The sequence below is a fragment of the Anolis carolinensis genome, chromosome 1 (genome assembly GCF_035594765.1).
Source record: "Anolis carolinensis isolate JA03-04 chromosome 1, rAnoCar3.1.pri, whole genome shotgun sequence".
NCBI lineage: Eukaryota > Metazoa > Chordata > Lepidosauria > Squamata > Dactyloidae > Anolis > Anolis carolinensis.
In genome coordinates this window covers 185,683,482-185,706,229 of record NC_085841.1, presented here as the reverse complement: position 1 = coordinate 185,706,229, position 22,748 = coordinate 185,683,482, and the positions used below count along the sequence as shown (strand labels likewise).

General features: G+C 40.5%; 1 protein-coding gene across 4 annotated transcripts in view; it reads right to left on the bottom strand.

The window, feature by feature from the left end:
• The window catches only part of nbeal1 (neurobeachin like 1), a 143,085-nt gene extending 120,760 nt beyond the window's left edge, over positions 1-22,325 (bottom strand). For all 4 annotated transcript variants that reach the window (XM_062962099.1, XM_062962103.1, XM_062962107.1 and 1 more), the window contains exons 1-2: positions 22,190-22,325; positions 18,544-19,038 (exon numbers count right to left, since the gene is read on the bottom strand). In XM_062962099.1, the coding sequence (XP_062818169.1) occupies positions 18,544-18,594 (51 nt within the window). In that variant the 5' untranslated portion in view covers positions 18,595-19,038; positions 22,190-22,325. The remainder of the gene's footprint in view (positions 1-18,543; positions 19,039-22,189) is intronic.
• Positions 22,326-22,748: the final 423 nt, after the last annotated feature.

The window sequence follows — 22,748 nt, the reverse complement described above, 5'->3', positions numbered from 1 at the left end:
GTAGGTGTAAAGTGTTGTCCTCCTCCTCAACATCCCCAGTGCATTCATCAATGACAATCCATTGAGATACATCCGAGAGCCCATTACTCTCCCAAGGATGTTCCTGTTGCTCCTGGTCTATGATTGGGGATGGAGCATTTGCATGATTACATAAGTGTGACTGTGGTGATGCACTGTCCCCATCAGGGCTATCACCTGCGCATTGATCCAGGGTGGTCCACTGAGTGGTATCTAAGAAACTGTGGTCCTCCACAAGATGTGTTTCCTGATTGTATGTTAATGATGTAAGAATTTCAAATCTGTTGTGTAAATGCAGCTGAGCAGAGGAGTTCTGCGGAGGCTGCCTGGTCCTGCGTCTCCTTCTATGGGTGACCTCCTTCCAAGCCTGAGGGTTGTCTACCTTTGAGTTGATCTCCCCATAAGGTTCCTGATCATGGTCTTGGTGGTGTTGGTGTGATGCAGGCTGCTGATCTACAGCAGCGTGTTGTGCAGTGTCCAAGAAGAGCTCGAGTGCCTGAATGTCCTTAAGGGTCTTAATACGGTGCTCGAGCTGTTGGATCCTCTGCTCCATCAGAGTCATCTGTTTGCATTTGGAGCAGATGTAGTTGTCTAGTTTTTGTGTGAAAAAGCGGAACATGCCACAGCTGGTGCATGTGATGGGAATGTTTTGCTTTTGTTGCATCTCTTGGTGAGCGTGGTGGCCAAGTGGGATCTTTGTACAGTTAAGTAATATGCACGCACTTTATGTGCAAACTGCAACAAACCACCTCTTTGTGTATTTGTTTATGTTGCTTTGTTTCCTGTATGTACTGCAAAGGATAGTTAGTAAAGGTGCCTTTTTCTTAGCCAAATCTTAGCCAAATCCTACCTGAAGCCAGGGAGCAAAAATGTCCTCCTGCTGCCTCTGCTTCTGCGAGAATCAACTGCCCTTCTGGGATCAGGCTCTGGCAGAAACTCACACTGGCAAATAAAGCTTTCCCAGAAACTCAATTAACAGGGGACAATGCCTGCTGTCAATCAACTTAAGTACCTGGCTCTCTTTCAACACAACAGTCACACAACAGTTAGACTTTGACCACAGGAGCCAAGCCCACACTCAGTTTAAAATCTTAGCCAAATCTTAGCCAAATCCTACCTGAAGCCAGGGAGCAAAAATGTCCTCCTGCTGCCTCTGCTTCTGCGAGAATCAACTGCCCTTCTGGGATCAGGCTCTGGCAGAAACTCACACTGGCAAATAAAGCTTTCCCAGAAACTCAATTAACAGGGGACAATGCCTGCTGTCAATCAACTTAAGTACCTGGCTCTCTTTCAACACAACAGTCACACAACAGTTAGACTTTGACCACAGGAGCCAAGCCCACACTCAGTTTAAAATCTTAGCCAAATCTTAGCCAAATCCTACCTGAAGCCAGGGAGCAAAAATGTCCTCCTGCTGCCTCTGCTTCTGCGAGAATCAACTGCCCTTCTGGGATCAGGCTCTGGCAGAAACTCACACTGGCAAATAAAGCTTTCCCAGAAACTCAATTAACAGGGGACAATGCCTGCTGTCAATCAACTTAAGTACCTGGCTCTCTTTCAACACAACAGTCACACAACAGTTAGACTTTGACCACAGGAGCCAAGCCCACACTCAGTTTAAAATCTTAGCCAAATCTTAGCCAAATCCTACCTGAAGCCAGGGAGCAAAAATGTCCTCCTGCTGCCTCTGCTTCTGCGAGAATCAACTGCCCTTCTGGGATCAGGCTCTGGCAGAAACTCACACTGGCAAATAAAGCTTTCCCAGAAACTCAATTAACAGGGGACAATGCCTGCTGTCAATCAACTTAAGTACCTGGCTCTCTTTCAACACAACAGTCACACAACAGTTAGACTTTGACCACAGGAGCCAAGCCCACACTCAGTTTAAAATCTTAGCCAAATCTTAGCCAAATCCTACCTGAAGCCAGGGAGCAAAAATGTCCTCCTGCTGCCTCTGCTTCTGAGTTCTGAGACATAGTTGTCTCATGGGCATCAAAAGGAATTGTAATTGCCCTTCCTTCAACTACACAACCCAGGATCCTATACTATGTTCCTATGGTAATTAAAGGGGAAACTTAGCATTATAAATATGTGGTGTGAAAAACCCCTGGGTTTTAATCTGAACTTCAAATAATCTATCCAAATATTCAAAAACATTTAACCTACTGATGCCTCAATTAATGTAATTTTATTGGTATCTATTTTTATTTTTATTTTTGAAATTTACCAGTAGCTGCTGCATTTCCCACCCTCGTCTTATACTCTTATACGTTTTCCCAGTTTTTTGTGGTAAAATTAGGTGCCTCGGCTTATATTTGGGCTGGCTTATACTCGAGTATATACGGTAATTTGAACTAGAACCATGCTGCCTGTAAACTAGAGGGTGAGGGTATGGTTCTTAATGTGTATGGTCCTGAATATTGTGAATAAGATGCTCACAACAACCAGCTATCATAGTGTGCAGTGCGGACACAATACAAGTTCTTTTGATTGGGCTTGAGTTATACGCTGGCTGGAACCTTGAACATTTCCAAACAGACTTCCCCAAGCTTCCGTTAAACTTCATGATACAATCAGGAGAGCAAAGTTCAACACAGTTTGCAGATACATCAGGAAGTAGAGGCTGTGATAAACAAAAGCTGGATCAACCGGTGCCTATTTTCAGTATTACATTCCGCGCTCTCTTTCAATGTGCAGCTCGCAGCCGGGTCAAACTTGTATCCTGGTGCAAACAGTCATCATGTTGGTCACAAAACATTTTGTCTAGTTTAGCTTTAAAAGAGTACATACAGATCTAATCAATGCATCTCCAAAGACAAACCACTGTATACTTGCCCAACACATTATATATGGTAGGCACACTATTTACAATCTCTACTGTGATGTTCTAAATATTACCATGTAACTTAGAATGGTTCACTATCTGCTGAAGACCTATTTGGATGGTCCCTCATCCCTAATAATTTTAATGAAATATTTTATTTTTATCACTTCATTTTACTATTTTCTCTTTAAAAACAAGTATTTGAGGTTCAATATGCATATACATATACTGTATGTGTATGTATGTATGTATGTATGTATGTATTATATTTCTTACCCACCTCTCCTCATGGCTCAAGGTGGGTTAAAGGTAAAGGTTTTCCCCTGACATTAAGTCTAGTTGAGTCCAACTCGGGGGGGGGGGGGGGGATGCTAATCTCCATTTCTAAGCCAAAAAGCTGGCATTGTCCGTAGACATCTCCTAGGTCATGAGGCCGACATGGCTGCATAGAGTGCTGTTACCTTCCTGCTGGACCTATTGATCTACTCATGTTTGCATGTTTTTCAACTTCTAGGTTGGCAGAAGCTGGGACTAAAAACAGGAGCGCACCCCGTCCCGCAGATTCGAACCGCTGACTTTCCGGTCAACAAGTTGTGCAGCTTAGCGATCTAATTCGTTGTGCTACCACAGGTTATAGAATAATTAACACAAATATTGTAAAAATACCACCAATACATGTATTAAAATGTGTTTCTTTAAGAGATACATGTTAAAATGTATTTCTATAAAATACATATTAAAAAACACAAAACAGAGATTAAACAAAGGAGACAAGTTTTAAATTTATGTTTAAAAATTGGCTGGGTAGGCTTGCTGGAAGAGATAGGTCTTTAGATTATTTTAAACATTTTAGGTAAAAGGTAAAGGTTTTCCCCTGACGTTAAGTCCAGTCATGTCTGACTCTGGGGGTTGGTGCTCATCTCCATTTCTAAGCCGAAGAGCCAGCATTGTCCGTAGACACCTCCAAGGTCATGTGGCCGGCATGACTGCATGGAGCGCCCTTACCTTCCCACCGGAGCGGTACCTATTGATCTACTCACATTGGCATGTTTTCGAACTGCTAGGTTGGCAGGAGCTGGAGCTAACAGCGGCCGCTCCTGCCGCTCCCGGGGATTGAACCTGGGACCTTTAACGCACTTCACCACCAGGGCCCCTATGACATTTTAACATTATATTTGAAAACTGCTATACTTCAAGCAATACAAACACTCCATTTGTAGTGGTTCCTTTACACAAAAGTTGCCAAAAAAACTCGTTTGCTTTCAAGTTGCTTTTGATTTGAACCTTAAGGCAAATCTATCACAAGTCTTTCTTCACAAAATTTGTTCAGAGTGGGCTTGCCTTTGCCTTCCTCTGAGGCTAAGGTCCCTTCCACACTTTTTCATATCCCATTATTTGATCTCAGATTATTTTCTTATTCCAGTTTATCTGGCATATAACCCAGTTTAAAGTAGAGCTGGGATCAGATCCTGCAATATAGGGCAGTGTATAAGGGGCCTAAGAGAATATGATTTGCCCAAGGTCACCCAATGGGATTTCATGGCTAAGTAAGAGATGCAAACTCTGCTCCCAGAATACTAGGCAAACGTTCAAGGCACACACGTGTCAAACACAAGGCCATGGACCAAATCCAGCCCGTGATATCATTAACTGTTTTAACGTTTTAGTTCATTGTATATCCGTGTAACGGCATCAATTGCCACTTGTAAGCCGTCCTGAGTCCCCTCGGGTGAGAAGGGCGGGGTATAAATGATTGAAATAAATAAATAAATAAATAAATAATTTCATGTGGTCCGTAAAGCCTTCAATACTAGGACAACACAGATACTTTTATAAAGTCTTACAAGCAACCCAAAAGGCCAATGTGACCCTTGGTGACAATGAGTTAGACACCCCTGCACTACACTCTGGTTGCTCTTCAGCTAAGAAAAAACAATTCAATCTTGAAGCTCTGAGCATAGCTCCAGACAACCTTTCTCACACACGTACTCCTTTTTTTCTTGCTCTCTGTCTAGTCAATTTTACCAGGGGAAAATTATAAAGAGGGGAAATTATACATACCACCCTGAATACCTCAGAGGCAGGTCAGGAGAAAAATGTAAGACACGCTTAAATACAAGGAGGCAAAGCATGTCTGGAATCAGCCTCAGGAACCAGATGCATATATTGAGATTTCTATACAATAGGACCCCACATCTGTTATTTCATTTATTCACATCCAACAAAATAAGCCTTATCTGGGCACTTTCTAGGGCCGCCAGTGTGACTCTTTCTTGGACCAGAGGTCCTTCATTTCTATAGGATTCACTATTCTCTGTGGCTTCACGCGAAGTCCAGGAATATATCTGCCTCTGGTTCCAGGGACACAGAGATTGTACAATACACCTTTCTATTAAAAACTATCAAAGTGTAACAGAGCAAATCCAAATAAATTAATAGCATCATTAAAAGCAGCAATAAAAAATTTTAAAATACTAAATTGCAGGACAAAAGGAACAAGAAGAAAACGAGTCATAAAAAGATTTGAGTTTTTTTACTTCATGTTTAAAGTCTCAAAGCAATAAGGATATGATTAAAATAAAGTGTCTGTAGACACTGGGCAACACCCTTCCACGCATGCATGTACTTTTTAGTACAGGGTGTGCAAACCCTTTGAGCATCCCTTACTCTCTCATATCTCAAACTCAGGATAAGGAGGTAATTTGGGTGATAAAAATGTAGTTTCCTCCCATCATAAGGACAAGGATTGTACTTCATCTGTAAGAGAACTCTCATTTCTTCCTACTCCAAACTGAAATTGGGCAGAACTAAAATATCAGCCTTATTCTATCTTCCAGATGGGACATGGAGCTAGAATGAGTCCTGAATCTGAGCAGGAAGGTAAACAGACCACAAACAATAACATTCACTGAAGGATCCACCAAGTGCCAGCACTGCTTTCAAGATCCCCTTGAAGAGAGATTAGAGCCACTATCTACATTAGAGAGATAATAAAACAAGTACTTTCCTGGCCTTCCGTATTTTTATACATCAAATGCTTTTAAAGGATTCTAAAATTATTTTTAAATTTGCATTAACAGACTATGTATTGTGATCAGTCTCTAAATTCTGAGGCATTCATATCAATGGCATTTTGGTCATGCCAGAAACCCCACTTATTTCAGTAAGCATTGAGTGCAATAAAGATCCTGGATCAATGAATTCTAACAATATACTGTATTCTACAATTTTCCTTACTACTGTGGCGCAGTGTGTTAAAGCACTGAGCTGCTGAACTTGCAGATCGAAAGGTTGCAGGTTCGAATCCAGGGAGCGGAATGAGCGCCCGCTGTTAACTCCAGCTTCTGCCAACCTAGCAGTTCAAAAACATGCAAATGTGAGTAGACCAATAGGTACCGCTCTGGCGGGAAGGTAACGGCGCTCCATGCAGTCATGCTGGCCACATGACCTTGGAGGTGTCTACAGACAACGCCGGCTCTTCAGTTTAGAAATGGAGATGAGCACCAACCCCCAGAGTCGGACACGACTGGACTTAATGTCAGGGGAAACCTTTACCTTTACTATACATACACTTTCTATTATGAAACATGAATTACTTGTGTCATAAGAATACAGAGATGAAATAATCTAGTAATTCCAGGATTATCTGTGGTTTTTGGAAAGTTTATTAACTGTCCCAAAAACAATTATGTTTTATTGAAGATTGTTTTCATCAGTTGCAAGAATCATAAACTGAATAAAAGACAACCAGAAAGTGACTTTCAAGAACTGTGCATGATAGAAAACATTATGTGTGGCAATCTGATAAAAGCCACAGGAAAGTGGTATCCTATGCAATCCCCATGTTCTTCCAGATATACAGGATAATCTAAAAGAGAATGCTTTGACTCCAGCTAATACCAAAGGATGCTTGCTGTCCATTTCTAAGGAAGTCCTATTAGGCCTCTATCATTTAATTTTAGGCATTCAAACAAAACAATAGTTTAACTCAAAATAGTAGCACTGTTTATGTTTCTATAAAATATTTTAAACATATAAAACCTTAAAATCTATCTTTATTAATTTGGTTAATAAAGACTTCGACAACACATCTGTTAATTTTGCTTTGTCTTTTCTATTTATTAACATACACATATGTGTATGTGTGTGTGTGTGTGTGTGTGTGTGTGTGTTTGTGCAGTCCCCGGATTACAAACAAGATAGGTTTGTTCTTAAGTTCAATTTATGTGTAAGTTGGAATAGGTACATTTTAAGTCTAGCTCGAGATATATATATATATAAACAAACACACACACACATGTCTCGCTTATCCAACCTCCACTTATCCAATGTTCTGTATTATTTAACGCAGTCTGCCTTTTGTCAATACGTTGCGATATTTTGGTGCTAAATTTGTAAAACAGTAATTATTACATAACATTACCATGTATTGAACTGCTTTTTCTGTCGAATTGTTGTAAAACATGATGCTTTGGTGCTTAATTTGTAAAATCATAACGTAATTTGACATTTAATAGGCTTTTCCTTAATGCCTCCTTATTATCCAACATTTTCGCCTATCCAACATTCTGCTGGCCTGTTTACGTTGGATAAGCGAGACTCTACTGTGTGTGTGTGTGTGTGTGTGTGTGTATGGGATGTGTATTTGGGATAGCACAGGGCAGGGTTAACACCTCTGTGGTGTTTGTTTTGCTGTCTGCATCCCTGTTCAGAATATTCCCCCTCACTTTCTGTCCCTGTGATCATTGGATTTTGAAAATCACAGGTTGTCTTGGAAATAAGGATTGGTGATAAAGCTCAGTGGAGACACCTTTTGCCCATGGTAACTCTTCTAGAAGTGAATTTCCCTTCCTCAGGGCAAATTTCCATTCACTTCCTGTTGTCTCACCCAGTTCTTAACTATGAGTTCATGTAAGTTGGATGTCTGTAACTCAGGAACTGCCTATATTTCAATTGGAGTAGTGATACTTTTTTAAAACCTAGCATAGAGCTTAAATGCCAGAGGTATGTCCCACAAAGATTATATATACAAAAATTAACATTGAATTTCTTAACTTAGACAGAATTCCCCTGAGTGAGTGACTGGGAAGCCCAGTAACCCAGATTTCAGTACAATGCGGTCGCTGTTGCCCGCTTTTGGTCTAAAATTATTTAGCTGTTTGTGATTTCCTTTATTTCATCACTTTTAAATTTATTTAATTATGCAATGCTTTTGACATGAAATAAATAAAGTACTCTCTCTGCTGCTATATGCCAAATAGTGCCCCAGCTCAGTACCAACTGTTCATCAACTTTTGCTACAAGAACAAAGAAAGGCAACCAAAATTATCAAAGGAATGGCTGATGTAGATGCGTATGTTTACCATGGAGCAAAGGGCTCAAACTGCAGGAAAAGAGATTCCACCTAAACATTGGAAAAAATTATGGGAAGAAATGCTTGAGAATGAAATATGCTGCTTCCTCAGAATGTGGTGAAACATGGAGGTTTTTAAGCAGAGGCAGGATGGCCATCTGTCAGGCAGGTTCTGATTGTGCTTTTCCTGCATGGCAGAAAGGGATTGGACTGAATAACCCTTGTGGTCTCTTTCAACTCTAAGATTTTAGGATTCTACGACAGTTTAAATATAACTCAGATTGAATATCAGTTTCTCACACTTGTTTCGTTCCAGGTTTTCTTCCAAATGGAGAATTGCTAATCAGAGCAGGGTCAAACCATTATGCTGGCTGAGCTAGAAGACAAGATAGCACCCATTCACCATCCCCTCCAGTTCCAAATATGGAGAAGCCAAATAGTCTGGTAATCAAATTTTACTTCAATATTAGTCACTGGGCAGCATCTTGCAATTGTCCTGAAGGCTGTATATGACCATGCTCACAGTTATGGCAAAGCCCAACACAGTGAGAACAGCATATGAAGGCTACTAGATCCATGCGGTTCCTCAACCAGTGACGGACAGCCTGTGCAGAGACTCACTTCTTATGAACTCGTAACAATGAACTCCTTTGATAATATACTTTATCAAAGAGGTATTCGGCCATTTGTTTTGTGGATTCATCCATTTCTCTTCAGGGCATTTGATTTCACAGACTCTTTGGCTCGCACTCTAGTTCATTATATATCACAAAGAGTGCTGTAACCAACACTTTGCTGCTCATTCAATACTCAACTGAGCTGGCCCAGTCATATGTTATAGACTGACATAGCTGCTTCAGGCAGCTTTCTTTCTCAGCTCATGAAAGGACAGCAAATTGGGTAATCTGTTCCTTCAAAGAGGAAATACAGTGAAAATGGCTACATACTCATTCATTCACTAGTGCACTACAATTTTTCTAGGCATTGATAATATCTACTTTAAAAACTAAAAGCAAGGAAACACAGAAGCACTGGAACATTATTATACTTCAGCTGTCTTAGAATCTCATATACCAAACTCACAGCATAAGAATGCTGCTTATCTCCACCAAAAGTGATCAGTGCCCTTCAAACTGCCCACCACTTTTTAATTTTAATATAGTATTTTTATCTGTGTTTTAATTAAAAAAGGGAAAAGGTATTCATATGTATTTTTAAAGATAATATAAAAATTGACCATTATTATTATTAAAATGACACAGTATTTGGGGGGGGGGGATAAGGGTCTAATTCTCAATCTTCGGGACCTCACACAACCCATTAGCCATAACTTTTCAACCACTGGCACAACTATCAACAAGCGTGGCAAACCCACACTGAAGGAGATAAAAAAGAGGCAAAGGTGAAACACTGTATGAGTTTTAACAAGGCAAAAAGCCTTTTTTCAAGAGTTAACAACTTAATAACTGGTTATTCACCTCTTTTGAAGATACTCTAAGTTGGGGTGGGGGGGGGGGAGATAATCATAGGCTGCAAAAAGCCAATCTTAGGTAGATTCAAAAATCTAAAAATACTGCATAGAAAGAGTTATACACAAATGAGCAGCAAGAACATACAAATTAATGTATGTTCTTAATTAATGCTTGCATGATAGCCATCGTTATCTTGATAATTCATGCATAACAGTATGAATGTAACAATCCCAGTCACAATAGGGCTGAAGAATGCAACCTGTAGAACCAATCCATGGATGCATAACTTACTTAGTATTAGAAGATATTCTGGGGAAGGACTAACCATTTTGTTGTTGCTGTGTGCCTCCAAATTGTTTCCGACATATGGTGTCTCTAAAGCAAATGTATCACAAGGTTTCTCTCTTCAGAGGAAGGTTTACCTTTGCCTTCCACCGAGGGTAAAAGGGCGTGACTAGCCCAAAACCAACCCAAAGTTTCTACATCTAATTTGAACGCTGGTCTTTAGAATCACAGTCCAGTGCTCAAGCCACTACACAATGCTGATTCCTTAGACCAGAAATACCACTGAAAAAAGTCTGACAAAAACGTGTGGGTTTGGAATACACACAAAGGATATGTGTTTTTAAAAAGCCATTTAAGGCCAAATAAAAATAGGCACTAAGAGAAACAATTTTTAAGTATGATGGCTTAAATCCAATTATTTCCAAATAGGGTAAACATGCCGTATTAATGAATTTACATAAGAGTTGACTTAATAAATTTCCACTGATTTAATGAGTCTGTTATTTAATGGACTGAGCCCAAAAACTTGCTAGAGTTTTCCTTTGATCCCATTAAATGACAACCCAGGTTTTGTGTCTCTGCATATTGATTTTCACAGTATAACACTAACCCAAGGTACATGTACCTAAAGCTAGATTATCTTTTTATACTTGGAGAACTTGAATTCCCACATGGCTATAAAAATACCATAAATACAATCTGAGTGACTAAGAATTAGCTGCTTTTATATGATATCCAAAATCTGTTGCCTGAAGTGATCATCTCATTCTAATAGTAGTGTCACTTAAGACAAAATATATATAGTGCTATAAGACAGAAGATCACGAAGCTCCCCAAGATAAATATCCCGTGAACTCCTAAATGTCAGTTCAGTTTCCTAAAACATCCAACTTTTTGCTCTCTTTGGCAAAAATAGATAAAATGGGTCATCATATCTCCTTAGGACACTGAAGGATCCGTGAAAAAAAGTGTGTGTGTTGCTCACTGCTGGGAGATCCTGAAAAACTGTTTTAGTCAACATCCAGAAGATACAATAACATGATGGTCATTCAGATCCGCAGAAATAAAACAGAACAGTCGAGAAATACATTTATTAGGCCTGATACATTACATTCCTAATAAATATAATGGTCCACCTATGGAATTTGTCTTGTCAGTAGTCTTGTCAGTAGTGGGGTTGTTTCAAAATATTTTAATCATAACTCAGTATAACAGAGAACTGACTTCACAATGAAAAACTCCCAAAGGAGGATCCTTTCTCTTGTGACTAAACTGCTTCCCTACTAAACATTTCATTTAGTTGAGTTACAGGGCTGCAAATGAATGGGCAGATTAGTACATAAATATGGCTATATGGTGGACTGGTCTTATAATAGCAAGGTAAAAGGGGGTGGAAAGAAAAGGATAACATGTTCCACTTTCTACAGGTCTTGAGTCTTCTGTTCCATGAGAATACGTTGCACAGTAACAACAACTCCTGTTTGCTGTTTTTAGAGACAAAGAGCCTAGAGAACTGGCTGCATAATTTAGTTCATGACAAAGTCTTCAGACTTCAGGAAAATTTGTCCCCTTCTTTTCTGAAGGGAACGGGTAGGCTATTTCACAAGGCTTACTGCTATGCAAGCATGATATTTACACAGAGATCCAGTTAAACCACGAGATCACCATCTCCTCATCTAAACCTCTACATGCGGAACGCAAGTCTCCGCAATAAACGACATTTGCTCACAAGGTGCAATGTTTGGCAGCTGGCCACTTGTGCTTGGGGCTTTTGGAGAATGTTTGTTTGTTGCTCAAGGTGTGAGCACATCCATTCCAGCCATGCCACCCATAAAATGCCCATCACCAGCTCACATTAAAGATTTGCATAAGTAAGATGCACCCATGCACCCACACCACAATCACCAGTGGGGACAAACCAAGAGAAAACTCCTAAGACACAGTCTCCCACCAACCTGCCTTTCTCCTAGTGAATGTAGAGAAGGTAGGTAGAAAAGATAGAGAAGGAAATTGCAATGCAACACTTCAGGAGCCAACCAGGGTTTTTGGAGGGACGGGAGAACTGTATAGTATATCATACCTTCATTTTTCCCCCTTCTGGTTTGGAATTTGAAGTGCCAAAGCACAAAGCAGGTAACTCTATGCGGTTATACACCAATAGAAATCTAATCTAATCTAAATCTAAATCCATAATAAAAGCGAAAACCCGTATGTGAGTATGTGGCACAGGTATCCGCTCACACAGACAGCCTCCGACCTCCACAAACAGGCTACAGTTCCCAGGGCTCAGAATCCAGCAAGTCACCCCTTTACACTGACATTACGGTTACAGCAAGCTCCATGAACATGTAGCCCATCCCCTGCCAATGTCCTTCCCAAACACTACGACCCACCACCCAAGGAATGCTTTCATTTGGGGACCATTTCATCCTAGATTTTGCTTTTTCTTCCACCACAGGCAGGCATTCCAGGGTTCTCCATTGCTGTGGAATTTGCATGGCCCCGCCCACTGCCCTTCCCTTTCAAATCTGTCTGCATAACAAACACAGCAGAACTGAGCAGCAACTAAACTTACTGGAGGAGTTTGGGGATTGACTGCAATGGTGGAAGTTGTAGTTCACCCTGCATCAAGTCACACCACTGTGACTCCTACTGGGAAATTTAGAGGAGTTGTAGTTCACCTACACCCAGAACACTATGAACCCAAACAATGATGGGTCTGGCCCAAACTGGCCATGCATACCTGATATGCCCAGATTTGAATACTGGTGGATTTTGGAGGGGAATTGCCCTAAACATTTGGGAGTGGTAGGTACTGGGATTTATAGATCACCTGCAATGAATGAGAACTTCTAACCCTACCGATGATACACCAGGACCACACATGGCACACTGAGCCCCCATAACCAATGACATTTTCTCACCACAACAAGCCAAATCTTTCAAAGTCCAATTATTACAGGGACAGAAAGTGAGGTGAAATAATCTGAGACAGCAAAACAAGCACCACATGAGTGTTAACCCTTCCATATACTATCCAAAGCATGTATGCGTGCACGCACACACACACACACACACACACATGGAGTTAGACTTTTGAAATGTACCTGTTCCAACTCGCATACAAATTCAACTTAAGAACTTACAGGACCTATCTTGTTCGTAACTTGTGGACTGTCTGTATTAAGGTTTTAAGGTTACTTAAAACTATGAAACTGTGGACATCTACACATTGGGTCCCCAGCATTTGGAATGGGTAAACTGCCAGGATTACAGCCTGTAGGACATTTCACCAGAGCATGGAACAGGCTTTTTAATGCACTTGCTTTTAATTTTTCAAAAATTATTATGTGGTATGTTATTTTTCTGTAATTATTCATTATTGTTCACAAAAACATGTTTTGAAAAGTAATAAGGAATCAAAAGAAGGTCAAATTACTTCCTTAAAACAACTTTTTTTTTACCAATCACAACATACCTAAATCTAACCTGCCTTTATATCTCCGAAGACCAGCTACACATCAGAAGATGATTTTCAGCCACATTTAAGAAAGAAGGGCAACCTCTTCTTTCCTGTAAGACATTTGCTTGACATAGGAAACATTTTGACCAGAAGACCGTATAGCAGAAACAGCCAATTTTTACACTGAGCAGATACCTTGAAAAGGCACAATGGATTCATACATTATGCAGCTATGAACCTCATATCAAAACACTAACATCTGTACAGTATTCTTAAAAACCCAACAAAGCCCAGACAAGGACCTATCTATTTCAAATGAAGATGCATCCACTTACTAAAAATCCCACCAAACCAAGATGATTAGTACTGAATCAAAATCCCAGGACAGAAATGGAAAGGACAGAGAGAAAAAACTCCAGCAACACCTTTGAGAATTGTAGCATGAGTGGATTTCAATCCACTTCTTCAAAGGCACGAAGGGGTCACAATTAATCTAATTTCAGTTAGTCTCAAAGGTACTAACACAACTATTTTCTTGGAATATACGCCATGTTTGTCATCTATAGATGTTTTGTGGGGAATTTTAACCTGCGATGGCATGAGAAGTGAAGCTAACTTTTATAATAACAGTAAGAAGAAGAATTTAATTATTACCCGCCTCTCGTCATAGCTCAAGGCAGGTCACAACACAGACCATTTTATATACAATGGAATACTAAAATGGTATCACTTGTATAAAGTCCCCTTGGGGAGATAGGGCGGAATACAAGTTTTATTATTATTATTATTATTATTATTATTATATAATAATAATAAAATTAAGGTTTGGCTTTTGGATTTTGGAAGGGGGGGGGGGTTAAAGTTTTCAAACCATGGATGATTGAAGCCAAATCTATGGATACAAAGGGCTGACCACCATATTATATAATACTCCAGCCTTGCCAATTCCCTTTAGCAAAACTGTAGATTTCAATAATCATGCCATGAAAATACAAACATGTAAAATAACAGTTTTGTAGTCGATTCGATTTATCCATAGCAGTCACCCTTAACTTTTAACTGTTACTAATACATTTATTTTAAAGCCATTAGCACAAAGAAAAAAGTCATTTTCCCATGGAGAAAAGATGAATACAGAAAAGTCATGTCTGCAGTCCAATCCAAGTCACTCAATTCAAGTCACTCAACTGATAACACACCGATAAACAAACAGTTCTAAGATATATGAAAATTGTGATAACAAGCTGTACAAATGCAGTGTTTTGCCCTGCATGCATAAATACCATACATAAATCACTTGTAGATTAAAGTTTTAACAGCAGTAGCTTTTGCCTGATGGGCTTTTAAATTCAAAAACTCAGGCATTCTCCTCAACAGATGCTGGCCCAATTAAATTCATCTTAACCTACTTTTATTACCTGCTTGTCATGCACAACTACAGCAGTCTTTAAAGTGCTTCCCCCCGCCCAAAATATAAATTAGAATCTGTCTGATAATCTCCTAATGATCTGAATTTTAAAAAATATATTATCACTGGAGGAATGTTCATTCATTTCATATAAAGACTGCAATTCAAGATAAGTCCTAGTGAAAAGAGTGAGACTTTCTTCCAAATAAGATTTTTTTTCTTCGTTTGTAACTGCTATGAGAAATAAACCTGCATACTACGGTGTCAACACCTGATTCGGTCCCTGGATGTTGTAGGGAAAGTCAATGTAGTTTATTGGTTGGACCACTGGTTTACAATGCTGGAGACCAGGATACAAACATCCGCTCAGTCATGGAAACCCACTGGGAGACTTGGACAAGTCAAACTCTTGCAGCCTCAGGAAAAGGCAACCCCCTCTGAATAAATTCTGCCATGAAAACCCAGTGGAAACACTGCTAGAAGTTGGAAACAGTAACACACACAGCAATAACAGATGTTGTGATCTGTAACTATCATCACTAACATCCAATTAGTAGTATCCAAACAATTTATGGGGACCCAGGATTGGGATTCTGGAGTTGTATACACAGCTCAGAAGCTCATTCAATGGCTGTTGCATGGGCCTAGTTAGCAATGGCAGCAGAGACACTTTTCAATACAAAACACTTTCAGTTAACTTACTATTATTTATTCCTATGGCTACCTTTGGGTCTTGTGTACATGGAGCTTTGTATACATAGCGGTGACTCTGGGGAAATTTGCATACAACATTGTGAGAGTGCTATATTTCCACTTTAATTACCAAGGCAGGAGCCCTCGCTGGCGCAATGGGTAAACTCTTGTGCCAGCAGGACTGTTGACAGACAGATTGGTGGTTCAAATCAAGGGAGAGTGGGATGAGCTCCCTCTGTCAGCTCTAGCTCCCCATGCAGGGATATGAGAGAAGCCTTCCAAAAGGATTGTAAAACATCAAACATCCACGCATCCCCTGGGCAACACCCTTGCAGACAGCAAATTCTCTCACACCAGAAGTGACTTCCAGTTTTTCAGGTCGCTCCTGACACACACAAAAATGCCAAGGTAACAATGCTGGGGTCTGTAGTTTGCAGAGGGACTAGTCCAGGCAAGGGCAAACTTTGGTCCTCCAGATGTTTTGGACTTCATCTCCCAAAAATTCCAACCAGCTAACCGGCTGTTAAGAATTGTGGGAGTTAAAGTCCAAAACACCTGGAGGGCCTAAGTTTGCCCATGCCTGCACTAGGGCAATGATTCCCAAACTTGGGACCTCCAGGGATTTTGGACTTCAACTCACAGAAGTCTCAGCCAGCATGACCAACAGGAATTCTTTGAGATATAGCCCAAAACATAGGGACAAAAAGGATGTTGCTATAGTAGTTAAAAGTGACACACTGTGCTATAACTGCACAGTGTGAAAGTGTCCTCAGACTCCCACTTCTTTTGCGCTACTCTATACATTTTCCCGCTGTACAATGTGGAAGAAACATAACCTCAGCAGACCTAAGCAACCTAATGAGTAGGGTCCAGTTAAAGAAGCTAGAGCCTTCTGCCCAGTTTCTTCTGCCACCATCGTCAATTTCACCAAATGTTTGCAGTGATGCAACACATAGTTGGCCTCCTTCTTCACTGTTGGCCTCCTTCGACAAGCAGGCGGGGAAACAAGCCAACTGAAGCTCACTTGGTGAATGATATATAACTGGTCACCTCTATTGGAGAACACAGTATATGCTGAGAGTATGTGCCCGGATGTTGTTTCTGTCCCCCATGCTCTGGGCTTATATATTTTATTTAGGTGAACTGGAAAATGACCAATGTCCAAGGTCAGAAAGCGGCAACATATATTTTGCCTCAAGGGTCAAAATATCTGACAGGAAGCAAAGGGAAGAGCAATGCTAACTAGTTTCAGGACATTTCTATGCCTCGAAGGATTGTCACTGGTCATAATTCACAACTGCCCGCTATGGGTTTTAAATATCAGCAGCTGATAATACAATGTAACAAAATTTGAAAAATATTTTGTTCCTAGTTTGAAAGTGTCATTTCTGTTTAATTATGCAGTTCTTACTATGAAATTAGCTGTTATATTCCAGAAACTTTGTTTTTATGGCTGCCACAAACTAGGTTGAATTGGTTGAGACTCGATGAGATATTAATTGAAAAACTATAGCAAAATGTGCTGCAGGATGTCCCGCAAAAACAAAATTTTGGCAGTTTAATAAACTTTTCCCATGTTTTTATGATAGAACCAATTAAGTAACAACATTTATAACCTAAGAACAAAAATCATGTTACATAGAGTAATGCTTGAAGTCAAGACGGTCAGTGTATCTGTCAAATGTTGCAGAAAGGAGGAAATCCACATTCCCAGTCATTGACTCTACCTGCTAAGACTGTTCGGAGTTTTTTGGAATACAATGTCCAAAATCCTCAGTCTGCAGGGCCAGTAGCTATTCTAGGACTCTGGTACTATACTCCAAAAAAACCAAACTTTTCCAAGCTCTGTGTATATGACTTTACCCCAATTTTCCATCAAATGAGTGGGCTCAAGGTTACAATTGCCTGCAATGTTTTCAGATGCTGATTTCCACTTTATGTGGTTACAATTACTAGGAAGAAAAAGTTAGAAGTCAATTGTCAAACAAGTTAATAACTGTTAGATACCACATGAAGATCTCCAGCTGAGCATTAGTGCTCTTTTAGATTATAATATCTGTTCCCTGTTGAGAATAAAAACCTGATTAGCATAGCAATAATGAGCTTCTTAGTAAAACAATAGGACATTTGTATTTCAAAAGCTTGCAAGCTTAAGAAAAATTCTGAATCACCAAATCTCTGAAGAACATTTTTGCATATGTTTTGCTTTCAAAAAAATGTAATGCTAAATATCTGGGACAGTAAAACTGCTGAAATAACAGTAACATTAGTATTATTAAAATCAAAATGAGAAAAAATGAGTACATTGAAGCCTAACAAGAAGATATAAACAGTTATTTAGTTTGTGATTTACCAGCTTTTCTATTTCTGTATCATCTTTAGCAACACTCATGAAGTTACCATATGACTAAGAGATATTTCAGAGTTTATATATGGATAAACTAAGATTTAAGTACACAGGACACTAAAGTCAACCCTGTTTAGCAAGCAAACCAACATGATGGGTATGCCTTACGCTATTAGATATACACTAGTATTTTAGAAAATCTCCTAAGTTAACATGGAAAGACACAATGCACAAAGCAAATCTTAATTACCTGTTTTATGAAAGACTCTAGAAAACAGCTATGTAAAGAACATAAACTAAATAGATCTGTGATGACACTGGCCAACACACATTTTGGTGCCTCAAATGTTAGTCTTGTTTCTGGGTATATTTGACCTGCTGATTTCAAAAATGGCTCCAGTTTCCTCCATCAGCTCTAGTTTCTGAAATACAGAACATTTGCCATCTACCAGTTGCCATCTGCTCACCCATAGAAAGCCATGATAACCGTAAACTAGAGCTGATGTAGTCTATCTAATGCATTTTTCTGAATTAGCGCCCCAAATAACCCCTGGAACAGGCCCCAACAACTTTTTTGTTGGGCTGTGTAAGTTTTACAAAACAGAAGTCTTCTCTGGCAATGATCTGATTTTCATGAAAAAGCATCAACTAACATAAATCCAACAAATATTTGTAGTTACCTTATTGCAGTACAGCATCCAAAGTTCATACAGCCTCTCTCTGGAAGCCATCCTTCACTCCTTCCTTCTTGGTCATGCAGCACCATACATTCAAGATCCTACCATGTTCACTTTCAGAGCATCAAAACGTTGCTTTTGATTTTTGGATTCGATCCAGAGGGAAGTAAATGAGTTCCTCTAATACTAGTGCATAAATCAAATGGTTCAAGGTAATTGCTTCACTCTCCTTTCCATGAACGAGGCTTCAGATTTAATCTCCAAAACTACAAATGAGCCCTTTGGAGGTTGCAGGAGATATGAGGATGCAGGAATGCCAGAATTATCGCAAAAGCCCTGGATTTGTTTGATGGATGAAATCTCAATAAAACGACATTTGATTCCAAGTGTTCATCATCTTCTCAATGTCAAACAGAACATTAAGCAGCAGCAGATAATGGTAGCGGGAAACGTTCTTTTTCTGTGTTTCATAAAGATCAACCAACATGCACAGATCACCTGCAGAAAGAACAAACTGACAATGTTTTTAAAGCATATGAGGGCACTTTACCTCTTAAAATTTTACTGAACTTCAAACCTGGGGCTAGAGATTCTATTCGCTGGCACTATTTGTCTAGCCATGTGAAAAAAAGGTAGCATAAAAGTAATCATTCAGTACAAATTTTTTCCAAAATCTGCTGGTTTCAGAACAACCGATGCCACTTTGCATCCCAAAGAAATTGCACAAGTGCAACTGTTCCCTCTGAACAGAAGGAAAATGAGCTGAAAGCCTCCCTCAACAGATTAATAAAACCAAAGGATCTCAAACCAGACAGCCTGCAATGCTGATACAGGTCAAGTGTCTAAAATCCTTGGAACTAGAAATGTTTTGGGTTTGGATCATTTGCATATACATAATGAGATATCTTGGAGATGGGACCCAGGTTCAAAGAAGGAATTAATTTCTATACACATAGCCTGAAGGTAATTTCATACACAATATTTTAAAAGTGATGACGATGTTTACTTATATTGTTATTTTCTCTCCACAAGGAGACTCAAGGTGGCTTACATTAAAAGCATTTCAATACAGTTTAAACCTACAAATATTAGAACAGAATTAAATATCATTGGTATTTTTAAAATTCAGTTAAAATCCATGAAAACATATTCAAAACTAAAAAACAACAGCAGCTCCTGATTTGATCTTAAAGACAATCAGTTTTTTATGATGCTCAGAACCTGTATAGAAGTTCTGTGGGAAAAATTCCGCCTCCTCTGCTTAAAAAATACGAGTTGTGTGCATGGTAGATAGGTAAAGGTAAAGGTTTTTCTCTGACATTAAGTCTAGTCTTTTCTCTGTCGTGTTCTTTGGAAGCTTGTTTAGACCAAGCTATTGGCCTTTGAAAAATATTCTGTTCCTGGTTTGAAAATATTATTTCCTGTTTAATCTGTGAGGGCAACACATCTGGGGAATGGAGTTCATTTCTTATGCTTCTGCCATTTGTGATAGGAAGACCAGTTGGGATCAAGTGAGAGCAAAGTGGTGCCCAAAAATGTAATGCCACACAAAGTAGCCATGAAATAAATACATGAAAGAGATGGCTATATCAAGGTTTACTGGTTTTGATATGTTTTGCCCTACAACTGCACTTCAAGGTTCTCAATGCCACTGTGAAATTCATTGTAGGAAAATATCTTGCAGATTCCTATTTCCCACTCCTGGGTCATTACACTATGTAACAAAATATGAGCATTTTTCTGTTACTAGTTTGAAAGTGTTATTTCTTGTTTAATTGTGCAGTCCTTACTTTGAAAATGGTTGTTATACTCCAGAAACTTCATTTTTGTGGCTGCCACAAACTAAATTGGTTATTTATTTATCGTGTCAGAAGCAAATTGAGAATACAGTTATAATGTATTTTTAAAAACACTAACAAAGTGAAAAACTTGGCATTATACTAAATTTCCTTTGACCAGAAGCTGGCCATTTGAAGTGCCTCTGGTGTTGCTGTAAGAAGGTCCTCCATTGTGCATATGGCAGGGCTCAGGCTGCGTTGTAGTAAGTGGTCTGTGAATTGCTCTTCTCCACACTCGCATGTCGTGGACTCCACTTTGTAGCCCCATTTCTTAAAGTTGACTCTGAATCTCGTGGTGCCAGAGCGGAGTCTGTTCAGCATCTTCCAAGTCACCCAGTCTTCTATGTGCCCAGGAGGGAGTTTCTCATCTGGTATCAGCCACTGATTGAGGTTCTGGGTTTTAGCCTGCTACTTTTGGACTCTTGCTTGCTGAAGTGTTCCCGCAAGTATCTCTGTAGATCTTAGGAAGCTGTGTCTTGGTTTAAGGCGTTGGCATGCTGGCTGATATTTGAACAGGGGATGTGCCAGAGATGTCAATGCTTTGGTCCTTTCATTGCGGGCTGTGGATATCGGGTGGTGCAATACCAACTGAATAGTATAATTTCTCCAATAGTGTTGGGCGTAGACTTTCTGTGACAATGGGGCATGTCTCATTAAGAGCAATGTGGTGCGAAGTATTCCACACTGGGTATTCGTATTCAGTAAAAGGTAAAGGTTTTCCCCTGGACATTTAGTCCAGTCGTGTCCAACTCTGGGGGTTGGTGCTCATCTCAATTTCTAAGCCGAAGAGCCGGCGTTGTCCATAGACACCTCCAAGGTCATGTGGCTGCCATGACTGCATGGAGTGCCGTTACCTTCCCGCCGGAGCGGTACCTATTGATCTACTCACATCGGCATGTTTTCAAACTGCTAGGTTGGCAGGAGCTGGGGCTAACAGTGGGCGTTCATTCCGCTCCTGGGATTTGAACCTGGGACCTTTTGGTCCTCAAGTTCAGCAGCTCATTGCTTTAACACACTGTGCCACCAGGGCCCTCGTATTCATTAGCAGAGCGCAATGGCAGATGTCTTCACTGTATCTGGTTGTGATCTTCAGGTTGAAATTTAAATTGGTCAAGACTTGATGCGATGCTCATTGCATAAAATATAGCAAAATGGGTTGCTGTGAGTTTTCCAGGCTGTATGGCCATGTTCCAGAAGCATTCTCTCCTGACGTTTCACCCACAGCTATGGCAGGCATCCTTTCTGAGGATGCCTGCCATAGTTGTGGGTGAAACTTCAGGAGAGAATGATTCTGGAACATGGCCATACACAGCAACTCAGTGATTCCAGCCATGAAAGCCCTTGACAACATCTTAGCTGCAGGGATGTCCCGCCAAAACAAAGTTTTGTGCAGTGCAATACACTTTCTCCATGTTGTTATGCCAGAACCAATTAGGAAATGGCATTCATAAATTGTGTGACATGTCTGGGGTTGAGAGATGCTTAGGTGGGGCATGGGGCCAAAGAAAGGCTGGAGTCCCAGGCATTTCCTTGACCCTGGCAAGCTCTCTTTCCTTTTCCCCTCAGCATTGCCTCCCCTCTGGCTGCCATTGGCCTCCTCCCCCAGAGCCCGCTGTCTCCTGGGGGCTGAGATTAAATAGCCCAGCTTCCTCGTTGTTGTGGTCCCCTCCCAGCCTCCTCCTCCTCCTCCGTTCCTCCCTCGCTTCCTTCCAGGCCGAAGCCTTGCGGACCCTTCCCTCCCTCCTTCCCTCTGCATGCATGCAGACCCCGCCAAGGCACTCGCTCGCTCACTCACTCACTGACTGACTTACCTGGGAAGAGGCGCCTATGGGCGCGCGCGCGGCCAGCTCAGCTCAGCTCAGCTCAGCTCAGCTCAGCTCCCACGGCCCAGCGCCGCAGACCGAGGGAGCAGCTGAGGCGGCGATTGGCAAATAGGAAGCCACATCGCCCGCTTCGCGCCCCGCCCACATTCCAGCGCTGCCTCTCGCCCCGCCCTCCTTCCCTTGCTCTTTCCCGGTCGCGCAGAGATGACGCCATGACGCCAAGGAGGGCTTCTTCGACTCCTGGCACGAATCCCTCCCTTGCCCGCAATTACCCTTTTCACACCTCGAACCAGAAAGATAAGCGGGTGTAAATCATAGTACAGTAGAGTCTCACTTATCCAAGCTAAACGGGCCGGTAGAAGCTTGGATAAGCGAATATCTTGGATAATAAGGAGGGATTAAGGAAAAGCCTATTAAACATCAAATTAGGTTATGATTTTACAAACTAAGCACCAAAACATCATGTTATACAACACATTTGACAGAAAAAGTAGTTCAATACACAGTAATGCTATGTAGTAATTACTGTATTTACGAATTTAGCACC